The sequence below is a fragment of the Rhinatrema bivittatum genome, chromosome 11 (genome assembly GCF_901001135.1).
Source record: "Rhinatrema bivittatum chromosome 11, aRhiBiv1.1, whole genome shotgun sequence".
Lineage (NCBI taxonomy): Eukaryota > Metazoa > Chordata > Amphibia > Gymnophiona > Rhinatrematidae > Rhinatrema > Rhinatrema bivittatum.
Window position 1 is genome coordinate 88,507,857 of NC_042625.1, and position 16,726 is coordinate 88,524,582.

The window sequence follows — 16,726 nt, forward strand, 5'->3', positions numbered from 1 at the left end:
GCCAGCAGAGACACCTAGGCCTGCCACCTTGTCCAGTTTTACTGATGCCTGCACCTCTGGATTAAGGACGAACACTTAGGGACGCATCCACTGAAGCTTAGAGTGAGGATGAGGAACCCTATGACCCCTAGGGGGATGACATTTCAGAGTTTTCCGCTGAGTGTTTCCTTTCAGACCCTTATCGTCCAGAGGATCGAAGGAAGTCTCCACTTGAGGACTTAGCCTTTGCAGGTTTTGTAAGGGCAATGGCGGAAGCCATCCCTTTTCAGTTGTTAATGGAGGAGGATACCAGGCACAAAATGTTTGAGATCCTTCAGTTCGTGGAGCCTACTAAAGGTTCTGTTAGAAATAGGCAATTCCACAGGATGGGGTGGATTGTGGCCCCTTCCACAGCCTCACAGTAGAACAGGGGCCCTGACTACAAGTTAATGATTCCATTAGATTAGGAAGAAAAACTGAATCGTTAGGGGACCTACAGAAATTTACAACGCTATCCCTGGTGCATTTCACTCAACCAACTACTGTAGTAAGGAAAAGAATTTAAAAGAAGTTTTTTTAACTCCATCATTAATACATGGAACTTGGGTGATTTCATCTGCCCAGCAACTGTAATAGCAGTATCCTTTCCAACTAAAATGGGTAGAATAAGAGTGGAAGGGGCTGAAGAGGCACAGCACAAACAAGGAAAGGACAAATGTGGAGCAGAAGGTGGTGGGGTAAATCTTTATCTATAAGGGGGGGGGGGGGGGGGGGCTTTTGGTAACATAAGCAGGTGAGCGTGGAACAACAATTCTATCACAAGGCAGACCAACTGCTGTAAGCAGGGATCCCAGTTCTGAATGTGTTGTACGTTAATGATACATCTGAAAAAATACAATTAAAAAAAGGTAGCACCCTATAGTGTGGGCTCTGTTTTCTTTCAGAAGGGCTGAGCAGCCCGATACCTCATTCCCTTACTTGTCATTTGTACGGGGGCAAGTCAGCCTTACAATACTCTCTAAAATCAGTGTCCTATTCTGCTCCATTAGTTATTGATTTCTGTTCTATAATGAATACAAGAATCACAGGTTGGGGTTTTTTTCCCCACTCTTATAGCTGCAGTTTAAAACTAGGCCTAATGTTGGTTGGATTGTTTTGCATGTTCCAATGGAGGGGGTCTTATTCCTCTGATTTTATTCTGCTGTGGCATTTGCTGATTTTAGGGAGAGTTAATGCAAGACTATTGAACAGCTGAAGGCAGTGTTTGATCAAGGGTGTCAAAAACAAACAATCTTCCTGGGCCCTGCTTTCACTCCCAACTGTGACCTGTACATTAAACATAAAACATTTTGCTTCTTGCCTTTTTTTCTCCTACCTGTTCAGCCAGCTTCAGCTTGCTGTGATCTGAGTGCTACATGAATGGCAGTTTTCATCACACTACACAGACAAACCAGACACAAGCAAAGCACTGCCACTGAGGGCTGGCCCAGCTGTTTCCTCCTGCTCCTTTCCAGGTCAAACTGATACAGGACTGGCAGTTGATGCAATCAGCCTTCATTTGCAAGTAGCTGGGGATTTTCCCATTTTATATCTCCCACCCCCACCATACTTAAATCTGGTCATTGTAGTCATGGTTCATGCACTAGAGTTCCCTCCCGAATCCTGCAAGCATGGGCCCTGAATCCAGCACTATCCTTAATGACCATTCAGAATATTTAGTACTACTGTAGCCAGAAGGACATTCTCTCTACATGGAGATATTTAATGTCCACTCTTTCTCCCTGTACTGGCAGGAGCCAAGGACAGTGATCATTAAAAAAACCCCCAATTATCTTTAAATAAATAAATAAACAAACAAACAAACATTCTACAAAAGCAGACATCTTTTTAAGGCCATTTTATAAGCACTTTATTGTATCATCATGAACAAGTACGTTGAGGTGGTACAGAAATGTTGTAAACATAGCCGAGTTGGAAGGGTGCAGCTCCTGGGACAGGCAGGCTAAGGTTAATGCAGTAAACACCCTTCACTGTGTCCTCACTCCCAGCTCCTTGTGCCTCAAGCTCTTGTTACATGACTCAGGAAATTGTTTAGGTTTTTTTGTTCAGCTTTTTTACTTAGCAACTAACTTTTTTTTTCACAGACATACATTTTACCATTGTGCACACAGCTGGACTTATTTTACTATAACTCACTCTTTCATGCATTGAGAGACTGTCTCAGCTCCCAAGCAGTGCCGCTTCACAGAGCAGGAGGCCAAGGCACTGGAGCCAGCGAGGGTCTTCAGTGGCGGTTAGCAACCCTGGTACCACAAGGCAAGAAATACTAGATGTGAAGTCTTGTGTCTTTAGCTCACCTATGCAAGTAAAGCAGCAGTAGGACTGAGGAGACTGGATTCAGAGTGTCCACGGTGGCTCAGGTCACTATGTTTTGGCCGTCGCAGGAGACAATAGCCACAGTAAGTGCACTCAGCAGAGATGGCTTTCTGGCAGCAGCTTCAGCCTCTTGGAGCAGCTGCAAGCTTGAAAAGGGCTTTCCTTGTGCAAGACCCTGCACCCCCACGCTCCATGGTGCAAAGCTCAGAGGAGGCCCGGCTGGGAGCAACAGCTGCAGGTTCAGATTCTATGCTCGTAGTCTGAGCTCTGCTCGGAGCGGACCAAGAAAGACAGCGAGCAGCAGTCTGTATTAGTGCCTTAGTGCTCAGAATGCACTGGTTCCCATGCGGGCAGCAGGAGGGGAAGAAGGACAGAAAACATTAGTAGAAAAATACCAGAGGGACAAAAGGCAACAGGAATTAAATGAGTCCCAGAAAGTTTAAGGCTGCCATTCCCAGGACCACCCAAGAGAAGAGGCAGATGGATTACTTTTCTGGTTCATAGTAGATTATAAGAGATTACCGGTTGAGGAGCTAATCTGAGAATGTAATAAGATCCCTTTGGTTTTCAAACCCCTTTCCCTAGCTAGTATGCTGGGCCGATAAGCTGAAGGGCTCCTTACCTTCAGCTGGTACCGTTCTTTGGCCAGGAATGCCAGGATAGCAGCCGCCCCCTTCCTTCCTCCCATACCCTAGCACTTCTAGGCCTGGACATAAAGAGAACCAAACCTGAACTCTCCTCCCCTCCTCATAGCTTGAGCCATAGAGCTGTCCTGTGCGCCCCTCACCTTTTAAGGGAGAAAACAACAGATTTTTTCCAGTTTCTTTTCTACCATGGACTCATACTGGGCTTGTACACCTAAACTTTGGTCAGAACCCCTACAAACCCTGACCCGCATGGCTTCACTACAGCTTGATCAGGAAGAGGAATCGTTTCCAATGCTGGCCACAAGGCACACGAACACAACCCTTCTCGAGCATTTCCAGTACCAGCTGGAACATGTCCCCTAGTGTTACGTTTAAAGGATGTTCTATGGATTTTGCTATATTTCATTATATAAATGTATTCTGTGATATAATGTTGTTCAATCTTTATATTAATATAAACCGCTTTGATTTTTGGAAAGCTGTCCCATGGAGCCATCCTTAAAGCCCATCTGCTAATCTTACAAGCACCTTAAAGCAGCATGCAGCTGGGAGGCCACACCCCACAGCAGCACGATCATGAGCCAGAGCCCAGCGGGCAAGGCAGAGGATTGGGAAGCAGCAGGAAGCATGCAGGAATTATCAGATGATCTCCAGAGAAAGGCAGCTCGGCTTCTTAAAATCAAGCTGCACAGCAAAATGGATAGGGATTATTTGTATAGATCTAGGCATGCTAAAATAAGTGGAACGTAGAATATTGAAAAGTGAAGTTTGTCTTTACTGTATAATTCCATCTTCCAACTGAGGTTTGTAATAGGTAACGAGATCTATGGCTGCAGGAAAAGTGGTTCTTACCTGCTAATTTTCATTCCTGGAATACCACAGATCAGTCCAGACCCATGGGTTTTTCTCTCTTACCAGCAGACAGAAGAAAAGCTTTATTGACACTGCGCTACCTAGGTTAGCATGGCACCTGTAGTCCCTCAGTATGAGCTGTACCCACGCCAAAATGAGATTAACCAATTAATTCCCCCACCCAACCTGAGCTTGAGGCCCTCCAACCAATAAGGGAGACTACAAAACTCCCAACTATAAAACTACTTATCTTCACACAGAATACAGTGTTTTTTTCCAAACAAAGGCAGGGTTCTGGCCTGATCGGTGGTATTCCAGGAATTAAAACTAGCCCATTAAAACCCAATTGTCCTTTCTTGTTCATATCCTAGATCAGTCCAGATGCATGGGACGTATCCAAGTTCCCCTAAACTGGGCAGTAACCCAAAAAACCCGCTCTCTGCAAAGTCAGCCTCTTCCAGCGCTCAGACACCTAGCTAGTACTAGCTAGTAGTTATCTTGTTACCTGTGAACCGGAGTGATATGTATTGTATACAGGAACTTCCGGTATATAAAAACAAAAAATAAATAAATAAATAGTAATGCTTTGTGAAGGCGTGTAGAGAAGACCAGGTCACCACTCTGCAGATCTCCTGCAAGGAAACCAACTGCCATGCCATGCAGGATGCTGCCTGCGCCCTAGTAGAATGTGCTCAGGGCCCTATTGGGTTGGAGCGGTCCTTGTAATTATAGGCAGACTTGAAGGCCTCCTTTAACCATTGTACAACAGTCACCTTAGCAGCTTTGTTTCCTTTGAACGCACCACCCCAACAGAACAAACAGATGATCAGATCTTCGAAAACTGTTGGTGACTTTCAAACACCACAATAGTACCCGAAACACACCCAAGTGAAGCTCCCTCGCATGCAGAAAGGTCCAAACTCTGAAAAGCCAGAAGCTCCATCGTCTGACTCGCATGAAAGGAAGATACCACCTTTGGCAAAAAGATGGCACTATGCACAAGGAAACCCTGTCCAACGAAATCTGGAGAAAGGGATTTTTACTCGACAGCATCAATCTCTACAATCCTTCTCGCCAAACAAATTGCCACCAGAAAGACCACTTTCAGCACAAGATCCTTCAGTGACGCTTTCCTTAGTGGTTCACACTTAGGACCACAGAGAACTCGTACAACCAAATTAAGATTCCACTAGAGAAACATCACCGCCACAAATGCTTCACTCCTTCAGAAAACAAATTACACATCTGGATGCGAGGCCACCCCTGAACCTTGCCTCTAAAACAGCTCAATTCTCAGAGTCCAGGTGGCAGCTTTGAATGCAAGCCCCTTTGTTAACCCGCTTTGCAAAAAGGCCAAAATACCGGAAATTGATGTCCAAAGAGGCGGGACGTCCTCCCCACGATACCACGCTTTGAACACCCTCCATACCCTGACATAAGCCAAAGAAGTGGAAGGCTTTCTCACCTGCAACAAAATCATGACGACTTCCTCAGAATAACCTTTCAGTCACAGACTATGCCTTTCAAAAGCCAAGCTACAAGACAAAAATGAGACAACTGATCCAAAAAAATTGGACCTTAATGAAGGAATCTTAGATGGCCATCCATGGCTAGATTTTCCAGATCTTCAAACCACAGAGGGCAAGGCCACTCCGGAGCCATGAGGGCCACTCTTCCTACCAGGGGCCACAGAGGAAATATGTACAGTGGAATACTGGACAGCCACAGGAGAACCAGCACATTGATACCCTCTGTGCCGATCTTCCTTCTGCAACTGAAAAAACATCATGCTTTGGCTTTCTGCTTGGATGCAATCAAGTCCAGTTGAACACCCCACCTGAAGCAAATGACGTTCATCGCCTTGTCTGCCAGCTCCCATTCTCCGGGATCTATTATATTGTGACTGAAAAAGTCTGCCTCAACATTCTCCACTCTGGCTACATGAAATGCTACCAGTCACCAGGCGCTGTTCCACCCATACAGTTCCTGGTTTCCCGAGAAACCTCTTGACTCTTGGTTCCTCCTTGGCAGTTGATATCAGCCACCATCATCGCACTGTCTAACAGCACTCTTACCGCTCTCCCATGCAACCGCAGAAGAAAAGAAAGTAACGCATTTCACAAACCAATTATTATTGTGTAAAAACTATGTACCGAACCATTATGGCACCTGTGTAAATTGATATATTTTAGCATCATCATTGTGCCTTACTGTAAACAGTTGTGACGGTGTCCATCTTAACAACATAAACACTACATTCTACTAATGCATGACCTATCGGCAGCCTTTGACACAGTAAACCATAAAATACTACTAAATAGACTGGAGGAACTCTGATTACACGGTCTAACATTAAAATGGTTCAGTTCATACCTAGAAAACAGGTTTTTCCAAGTTCAGATCAACAACACATTATCAGAAAAAATTAATCTCAAAACAGGAGTTCCCATAGGGATCAGCCCTATCCGCGACCCTTTTTAACATATACATGCTGCCATTATGCCACTTACTTGCAGGGCTAGGAATTATACACTACATTTACGCCGATGACATCCAACTAATTCTACCCATAGAGGACACTTTAGAGAAAACATTAAACTTAGCCAACATGTACCTAAGCATTATAAAACAACTACTGACACAAATGGAACTTGTAATTAATATTGATAAAACAGAATTTCTACACTTAGAACGAAAAAATTCTGAAATCAGTCAAACCTCAATAATACTCAAAGACAACCAGAAAATTTAACAAACTGGAAAAGTACGTAACCTGGGAATAATTATAGATCCTGAAATCAATCTGAAACAACACATATCACTAAAAGTAAGGGAAGGTTATGCAAAACTCATAGTACTCAGAAAACTTAAACCACTAACAACTCAAAATGACTTCCGAACAATTCTACAGGCACTAATTTTCTCCAGCACGGACTACTGCAATGCCCTTATGCTAGGACTACCTAATACGACATTAAGACCACTGCAAATACTTCAGAACACAGCAGCTAGAGTACTAACCGGAAAAAGGAGGGACCATATAACAAACCCTAGCAGAGTTACATTGGCTACCAATTGAACACAGAATTAAATACAAAACCCTATGTATCTTTCACAAACTAATTTATGATGAGAAATCAGATTGGCTGAACACAGCATTACGGGTACACACTCCACACAGGAACCTCCGATCAGCAAATAAAGCACTCCTAACCATTCCATCAGTTAAAACAGCAAGACTGACACAAGTGAGAGAAAGAGCCCTATCACTAGCAGGACCCATAATCTGGAACTCAATGCCTCCAGAGATCAGACTACAAAGTGATCTCAAGGCATTCAAGAAAAGTTTAAAAACATGGCTTTTTAAACAAGCATTTTACAAAGAGACGAGAGAATAGAGAGAAATTATTCAGGAAAAGACAAAAAGGCACCAACACACAGTACTTAGAACATTACAGTAGATTAGTCTATGAACTCTACATTACAATAAGCATAACTATAATACTATGTGTGATAAAACTACCCGTGTAAGTACCTTGGTACAATTGGTCATGAACTACTTCGCTAAATAACTATGTATAATGATATATTGTAACCAAATCTTTGACGGCACCTGTTAGAATGCACTATAGTACACTTTCACCTACATTAAATATGTGCCTACATGTAAAACCGTTGCGATGGTATTTAACTTAGCAATGGTATAGAAAAGTTTTTAAATAAATAAATAGAAAAGATTTAAAATAAATAAACAAACAAACTCATTTCCAAGCAACTGATAGACTATGATGCTTCCTCCATCAACCACTGACTATGCCGCTTGTCCCTGGCATATGGCCCCCAAACTATCTTCAAACTGGCTCTGGAAAACCCACCATGAGAGACTGGACCTAGATTCTACCTGTAGTTGTAGCCGCAGCTGAAACTCCTCATACTGAGTATGCCAGAAGGACAGAAATACCTTCTGAAGAAGTTGTAGATAAAAGGATAGCCGGGGAAATAGATCAAGCGTGGATGGCATAGAACCCAGCACCTGCAAATAATCCCAGGCTTTGGGTACCAATGGATGCAACAACCTGCAAATCTGTGCCTGCAGCTTCAACAGTCTCTCCTGTATGAGAAATACCTTGCCTAGGACGGTACTAAAATGGGCTCCCAGATATTCTAGCACCTGAGTCAGGTCCAAATAGCTCTTGTTCATATTGACCATCCAGCCCAGAGACCACAGCATTTATGTGACTCGTTCAACTGAGCATCGACAGAGTTCCCTCAGCTTTGCCTGAATGAGCCAGTCATTTAGATAGGGATGCACCAAAATGCCTTTCCTCCAAAGCACTGCTGCCACCATCACCTTGGTGAAAGTCCACGGTGCTGTCGCAAGCCCAAATGGGAGGGCATAAAACTGAAAATGCTGCCCTAGCACAGTGAACTGCAGGGACTTGTAGTGGTCCTGCCATATGGAAATGTGTAAGTATGCTTCTGTGAGATCATGGAAAACCAAGAACTCTCCCTGGTGCATGGCTGTAATCACTGAGCTTAAGGTCCCCATTCAGAAACGTTTAACCCTTACAGTCACGTTCACCTTCTGGAGATCCAGAATGGACCAAGAGGTATCCTCCCTTCTTTGGAAGCACAGAGTATAGGGAATACCTTCCACGTCCCTGTTCCCTTGGGGGCACGGGATCTATTGCTTCCAGTTGCTTCAGTCAATTAGAGTAACTTGAACCACCGCTTACTTGCCCCTGGAGGCACAGTGGAAATCATGAATGCTTCCTGGACTGGACAAGCAAATTCTAAGGCGTAGCCCTCTCATTACCATTAAGAGCCCACTAGTTTGTTCATATCTTGGTCCACTCTTCATAAAAGAGGGTCGATTGCTCCCCATGGCTCCTGGTGAAGAGTGGACCAGCCGCATCTCATTGTGCGGACTGTCTTCCCCCAGTTCCCTGACCAGAGGATTCCAGGGTGTGCCTACGCAACCCCCAAAAGGACTGAGTTTTGCTAGGCCCCTGCCTCTGCAAGAAGGAGCCCCTATCTGGGTGATACCTTCTCACCTCTCTGTACCACTGTCTGCCCAGGAAGCTTTTATAGCCTTTCGTCTTGTCCGTGGGCAACTGGTGAAGCCCAACTGCTTCATCAGTTGCTCCAAGTCCTCCCCAAACAAAAGCTTTCCTTTAAAAGGAATATTGCCCAGCTTTGATTTGGACCAAACATCTGCCAACCAATTCCACAGCCAGAGGCGGCACTTGGACAAGCCCGCCGACACCCTGTTCCTGGCCGACATGCGCAACACATCATACAAGGCTTCTGCAATATAGGCTACGCTAGTCTCTAATGGCCCTGCCTGCTTAGCAGAAGCTGCAAGCCCCGCGCCTGGCCCCTGAAGCTGCTGTACCCAGCATAAGCAGACGTGTGCCATGAAACTACTGCAGCCCATATGCCTAGTGCTGATATTTTAAATATCTTCTTGAGATGTACTTCCAACTTCCAGTCCTGAGCATCCTTAAGTGCTGCCGACCCTGCCACCGGAATGGTAGTCTTCTTGGTCACCACTTAAACAGAAGTATCCACTTTAGGAAGCTTCAGCAGGTCCAAAGCATCCTCCAGTAGCAGATACAGCTTCACCATTATCCTGCTGACGACCTTCAAACCAGCCTTTGGAGTGTCCCACTGCCTTACAACCAATTTTTTAAGCCTTTTGCCAGATTCCAAAGGCCTTCCATGACCGGATCCACTACCTTGTGATCAGACTCCTATTACCTTAATTCCCAGTTCCTTCAAAGCCTGGGGAATCAGAGGCAACAGCTCCTCCTTCCTAAAGAGCCTAGTCACCCTGGTGTCATCTCCTTCCCCCACTAGGACTTCCCCCAGGCCTGAGGGACCTTGTCTTCGTCATCGTCCCCTGGAGGCTCCAACAGTGGACTCCTGTACCCCTCTAAGTCTTCCAAAATCCCCGAGGCCTGCTGGACAAGTACCAGAGTAGGCAGACATCCCTTAGTCCTCCCCTAAGAGACCACCTTCTTGGATTTCTAGGGCCGTGGAGGACTCTGAATGGGTCTGCTTATCAGGAGGTCCCTTCCAAGAGAGAAAGGCCTTGTGTATTAACACAAACACAGCTGAAAAGGCCTCTTTTGAATAAGAGCTTCCCCCCCAGAGATTCTTCAGCACTTTCAGAGGCTTCTAAGACACCATCCCAATGGGGCAGGGTAGGGCGAGGGATAACTTGGGAGGAGAAGCAGCCCCCTCTCAACCCCTCCGATGTCTCCTTCAACATGGCTGATGACTCCAAAATGGCCGTCTTTACCAAACTGCAGAGGAGAGAGGCCTTACCAGTTCCAGTTAACATCCTCCCCTCTGAAGACACAGTTGGGGGTCCTGAACTGCCTTACCTGCTGGCCTTGCACCTCCCACAAAGCCCTGAAGATAAAAAAAGAAGCCACAATCCTTTCTTTCCATAAGCACAATAGCGCTTCCTGTGCTCTGTGGGCACGCCATGCTCTCACAATCTGCTTCTGTTTGCACTACCTGCTCAAGCAGATGCTCCGCCTCTGAAGCGGAAAAACAGTTCCTTAGTGACTTCTGCCGCTCCCTGGCAGTCTTGTGAGCATAAGAACAGCCTCAATCTGACCCCAAACAGCTTCCCCTGGCCAAATATACTCACGCCTGGGTGTCCAATTCACTGCCTCTCCCCCTTTTTTTTGTTTTTATAATGCCTGCTCTATCAACAACAAAAAACAAATGAAACTTTCCTGTGCTGAGCCCCGGAGTCATGGATGGGAGGAGTGAAGGCCATCTGGAACAAAGAGGAAGCCAGATCACTGGTTATCAGTGCCCCCACTGTTGTTGGACAGACAAATTAAGGTCCCCAACTCTCTGCTTAGCCACTCATCCTGGGGGATGGTCCCTCCCCGAACCTAACCCCCCAGGGAATCAGAATTTTTTATTATTTTTTTTCTTCAATCCGTTCTAGACTGCAGGTTTTGCACCTCTACCATTTGCTGAAGACAGAGAAATACTGAGGGACTGCAGATGGCACGCTAACTTAAGTAGTGCAGTGTCAGTAAAGCTTTTCTTCTCTGTCTCCATCTGTTGGTAGGGAAGAAAAACCCACACATCTGATCTGGGGTATGAACAGGAACTAGAGAGCCCTTCCTCTCCATTCCTCCCCAAAAAATCCCTCCACTAGAAGACTGAAAACCATGCAAGAATTAAAGCTCCAAAAGAAGTGACTGTATTAAAATGTGATTTTTTTTTTAGCCTTCTCCCCTTTAACATGTTACCTTCATCTAAAAGCTACAAGGAAGCATTAATAGGGATGTTGTAGCAAGGTGAAGGGCTCCCTAATAGCTCAGCACCGCTCAGAGAGAGGGTGTCATTTGTGCTTTTGGTGGGATTGGGAATGTGGGCGGTAGCAGCTTAACTATTAAGCTATTAAAAGCCATTTCCCACAAATCAGTCCATTCCAGTCCTGAAAATTACTGAAATCTCTAGGTATAAACATGTAATACAATGAACATGACATTTGCCAGCTGGAAAGGTAACAGTGGGACATGCACACATGATAGTGCCCAGCACTTGCAGAATGTGTTGTACAACTCAAGATTCAGCAATAAGTAGAAATAAAACAAGTATGCTACAGTTTAACTACAGCTTACAAGGACACCGTCCACCCTAAGGGAAAAAAAACAAAAAAAGGTCTTCAGGAATATGCAGAGGAGATGGACTGATCATGCACGGAGAATGCCACAGATCAACAGGGTGATCGAGAAGGACAATGCTTACCAGTTAACCCTCAGGAAAAAAAGGAAACTCAGTCCACAGGGATGAGGGGTATATTACATCAGGCTGTGCACGAAATAGCAAAATCCTGACAGGTATCCTCCTACGGAATATAGTACAGTCCAGACATTATACACCACACAAGCAAGCCATCGCCATCCTAGACACTTCACCCCACAGCATCCTACAGGGACAGAAAAGGAAAACTGGTTCTTACCTGCTGATTTTCATTCCTGGAATACCACACATCAATCCAGACGTGGGTTTATGTATCCCTAAACCAGCAGATAGAGGCAGAGAACAAAAAATTGGTAGCACTGCTACATAACCGAGAGTGCCACCTGCAGTCCCTCAGTATTGACCTGTACCCAAGCCAAGATGTTTAACTCCAAGCCACCAGGATCTCTTCCTCTAAAAGAGCTGGGGAACGAGTTGTAACTCCCAACCAAACTGACCCCTGAGCTATGGTCAAGAGAGAATTTTTTAAATCTCAAAACTGCGAGAAATATACACAATTATCTTCTGCAGAACAAAATTAGACTCTGCATCACCAGCAGCATCCAGAATCAGGAAAGGCCCTTCTAAAAATTAACCACACTCAGAATGGGCCAGGAGTCTGGACTGATCTGTGGTGTTCCAGGAACAAAACTTAGAAGGTACAAACCAAATTTTCCTTTCCTGTTCATACCCGGATCAATCCAGATAAGTGGGATGTACCCAACCCCTTTACATTGAGTGAGATCCCAAAAGACCTGCATGCAGCACATTTCCCCCAAAGGTGCCCTCCCTCTGGGGCCCTAACATCCAAACGGTAATATTTAGTGAAAGTGTGCAAAGAGGTCCACGTTGCTGCCTGACAAATCTCTTGCAGTGACACCAATGACACTCTGCCCAGGAGGCTGCCTGAGCCCTAGTGGAATGTGCCCGCATACCCTCGGGGATCGGCCGGCCTTTACAAATACAGGCTGAAACGATCGCCTCCTTCAACCAACGAGAAATCATACTCTTAAATCGCCGTACTACCCTTCCTTGGTCCACTGAATAACACAAAAAGGTGGTCCGAAGTCCAAAATTCATTAATCACCTTGAGATATCTTAGGAGAACCCGACGCACATCCAAAAGATGAATCTCCCTCGCATGGGGAGAATTGGGCATCAAATGCGAAAACCCCAGCAACTCTACGGTCTGGCTAAGATGAAAAGCAGACACCAACTTGGGCAAAAAGGAAGGAACCGCATCGGAATTCCACAGAAAGGGTTCCCTGCAAGATAAGGCTTGGAGCTCAGAAATCCATCTCACCGAACAAATCACCACTAGAAACGCCACCTTCAGTGTAAGATCCCTCAAAGAAACCCTGCGTAAAGGCTTGAAAGTAGGGCCACACAAGACTCGCAGAACCCAACTGAGATTCCAGGATGGACAAACTATACGAACTGGAGGGCACAAATGCTTTGCTCATTTAAAAAAAAAAAAAAAAAAAAAGCACTACATCCAGATACGAAGCTAGAAGTCTTCCCTGCAACCTTCCTCTAAAACAACCTAAGGCTGCAACCTGGACTCGGAGAGAATTATAGGTCAAATCTTTTGACAGCCTCTCCTGCAGAAAGGCCAAAACCTGGGCCACATTTGCCTGCAAGGGATCAGTATCATGGGCCCCACACCAGGCCTCAAACACTCTCCAAACTCTGATGTATGTCAAAGAAGTGGAGGATCTCCTAGCCTGAAGCAGAGTAGAAATCACAGGTTCGGAAAACCCCTTCAGGCGGAAACGTTGCCTTTCAAAAACCAAGCCGCTACACAAACGATCCGCCTGTTCCGACAAGATGGTCCCTGATGTAGCAGACCCTTCAAATGGCTTAAGTGAACGGGCCCATCCACCGCCAGCTGCACCATATCCACAAACTATGGATGTCGTGGCCACTCCGGCGCAACCAGGACCACTCGTCCCTGATGTGACGCAGCACCCGACCTACAAGTGGCCATGGAGGAAAGACATACAGCAGTAGCCTCTCTGGCCACGGCTGAACCAGGGCGTCTATCCCTGCAGAGCCGAATTTCCTCCGGCATCTGAAAAACTTGGTTGCCTTGGCATTCTTCCTTGTTGCCATGAGATCAAACTGGGGTTCTCTCCACCTGCGCCAAAAGGAGCGCAAAGGCCTCTGCTGACAACTCCCATTCTCCTGTACATTGTCCATGCCTGCTATGTGAGACACTGCGAGAGCTGCTAGATGAAGCTCCACCCAGGCAAAGAGCTTGTGAACCTGAGCCACTAAACGACTCTTTGTTCTGCTCTGCTGATATAGGCCACCGTCGTTGCATTCTCTGAGAACACCTAAACTGCCCGGCCATGAATCTGAGGGAGAAAGAACAGTGCCCTTCATACCACCCTTGTTTCCAGACGGTTGATCGACCAGGAAGCTTCCACTGGGGACCACTGCTCTTGGGCCGCCGATCCTTGACACACCGCACCCCAACCACTGAGACTGGCATCCATGGTCACTACCACCCAGTCCGGAACCTCCAGATCCACTCCCTTCTCCAAACTGAACTGTGACAGCTATCACAAGAGTCTGGACCTGGCCTCTTCCTGGAGCGGCAACAGCACTTGAAGCTCCTCAGACATCGGATTCTAACGGGATAAGAAAGCTTTCTGTAAGGGATGCATGTGTGCAAAAGCCCATGGCACCAGATCTAGTGTAGAAGCCAAGGACCCTAGGCCCTGCAAATAATCCCAGATCTTGGGGACCAGCAGGTCCCTCAGACGAACCACTTGCGACTGCAACTTGAGAATCCTTTCTGGGGTGAAGAACACCTTGCCCAGCAAGGTGTTGAATCTCGCACCCAGATGGTCCAGGGACCGAGACAGGACCAGCTGATTCTTTGCCCAGTTTATCACTCAGCCTAGGGACTCCAGGTGCTCAGTCACTCACTGAATGGAGGCAAAACACTCCGCTTCCGACTTTGCCCAAATGAGCCAATCGTCACGATAAGGATGAACCAGTATCCCCTTCTCTTCTGAGGGCCGCCGCCACTATTACCATCACCTTCGTGAACTTTGTCGGCGCTGTAACCAATCGGAAGGGTAGGGCTCGAAACTGAAAATGCTCTCCTAGCACAGTGGCTCGCAGAAATCCCAGATGATCCACCTTAATGGGAGATATGCCTCCGTCAGATTGAGAGAGATACTGCCACAATCAGTTAACATCTCCATCCAAAAAAGTGGGACCCGCAATGTCACATTGACCCTTTGCAGATCCAGAATGGGCCGAAACGAGCCCTCCTTCTTAGGAAATATGAAGTACACGGAATACCTTCCCCGACCATGCTCCTTGAGCGGTACAGGGTGAATGGCTTCCAATCACTGCAGGCGCAGCAGAGTGTCCCGCACTGCTTGCTTGGCGGGCGAAGCACAATGGGACTCTATGAAGGTCTCCTTGAGGGGTTGAGGACATTCTAACGTGCAGCCGTCTCTTATTACTTCCAGCACCCACTGATCCAAGGTAATGCTGGTCCACTCCTCGTAAAAACAGGACAGCCTTCCTCCGACAGCCATGAGGGAAGAGTGGACGAGCCTACCTTCATTGGGAGGACTTGGCAGCTCTGGACCCCTGTCCAGAACCCTCTCGTGCTGGTCTGTGGATCCCTCAAAAGGACTGCTGCTGACCTTAACCCTGCTTCTGTGAAGAACTGGACAAGATTATTTTAAAACAACAAGACAGCAGGTTTGCACCTCTACCATCTGCTGGAGACAGAGAAATACTGAGGGACTGCAGGTGGCCCTCTTGGTTATGTAGCAGTGCCTCAAAGTTTTTGTTCTCTGCCTCCATCTGCTGGTAGGGATGCATAAACCCACTTGTCTGGACTGATCTGGGTATGAACAGAAACATTACAGTCACAGCACACAATCTCTACTTCATCCAAACCACATCATCACAGCATAGAGACTCCCCCCCCCATCTTATACATACACAATCTCTTTATCCTATCCACCCTGTACAGCAGGATCACATCAGGAATCCTGCCTTTCTTTACATTAAACCACATGCGTCTCCATATGCAAGAGAACCCGAGGGAAGAGACATTGGTTCCCCTCCCCTGGTGCTCATTGGTGAGACGCTGCAGTGTGTGCACTAAAGGGGCAGAGTGCAAAGCAGCGGCCAGAGAAGGGTTAGCACATTTAATTTTACATCCACAAATAGAAGGAGAGCCCTGAAGAAGTGAGACCCTTCCCACAGCCGCATCCCATGCAAAACATCATCCCCCTTCTTGTCATTTAGCTTCAAGAGCACCTGAGTTCCCCAGAATTATTTCAGATTGAACTAAAAACAGGTTAAGTTTAGGAGATTCCCTTTTGTCCCCCAGGGGCTGAAGTCTCCACAATATTTCCCCACCCCCCGTGTTCTGGGGCAGTGGCCAAGAAGTCAAACTAGTTAGCCACAACTGAGCCAATATAATAAAACCCTCATCCCTATGCTACAGAAAGCTGTTTAGGAAAGAGTTTGCATTTGTTTAGCTAATACTTTATTACTCCTACAATCACTGCTCAGCTGTCGGTCTGCTGTCTGAGTTATACATTTCAGGTGTTGCTGGACAGATACAGATTCGGAACCTGATTTATCAAATTACTTCTTCCATTTTCAGTCAATGGAAAGAAAGGCTGAGATAAAGGAAGTCTTTGGCATGTGAGCTGCATCTTGCACTGTTCGAGAGGTTATGACCGTAGCAAGTATCCGAGACAACGGACGGAGGTAAGGTGTGCTGAATGTCCAAGGACAGCCAAAAGAGGAAAGATTATTTGATTCCTGCCTTGCCTGAGGTTTTACTGTGAATTCTAAAGAAAACGCTCCTGTGATTCATGGACATGAGAGAAGGTGGCAGCAAAGATAACGGCTTTAAGGCTACAGAAAGGGGCCGAGAGGGAAGCAGAGTCCCTTTCATCCATTTGCACTCCCAGGCCTGTCACGAATATGGACCCATGCACCTCAAACTGGAAAAAGAAAACAAAAGCCATTACATGTTTAAAAATACATTTGGTTTATTACAACAATTGAATAACAAAATCTACCGTAACAAGAAACTGGATATAGGGTGA

The 16,726-nt window shown here is 46.2% G+C and overlaps 1 protein-coding gene across 7 annotated transcripts in view; it reads right to left on the minus strand.

Moving 5' to 3' along the window:
- The window catches only part of ZDHHC18 (zinc finger DHHC-type containing 18), a 52,766-nt gene that overhangs the window by 21,311 nt on the left and 14,729 nt on the right, over positions 1-16,726 (minus strand). The window contains exons 9-10 of one of the 7 annotated variants that reach the window (XR_003859150.1): positions 11,637-11,736; positions 2,565-2,690 (exon numbers count right to left, since the gene is read on the minus strand). The exons of 2 other annotated variants lie outside the window; for them this stretch is intronic. Coding sequence is in view for 4 of the 5 variants with exons in the window: in XM_029619256.1 (XP_029475116.1) it covers positions 2,478-2,690 (213 nt within the window). In the remaining variant the exon portion in view is untranslated. 4 more of the 7 variants (XM_029619256.1, XM_029619259.1, XM_029619260.1 and 1 more) reach the window with 4 other exon arrangements.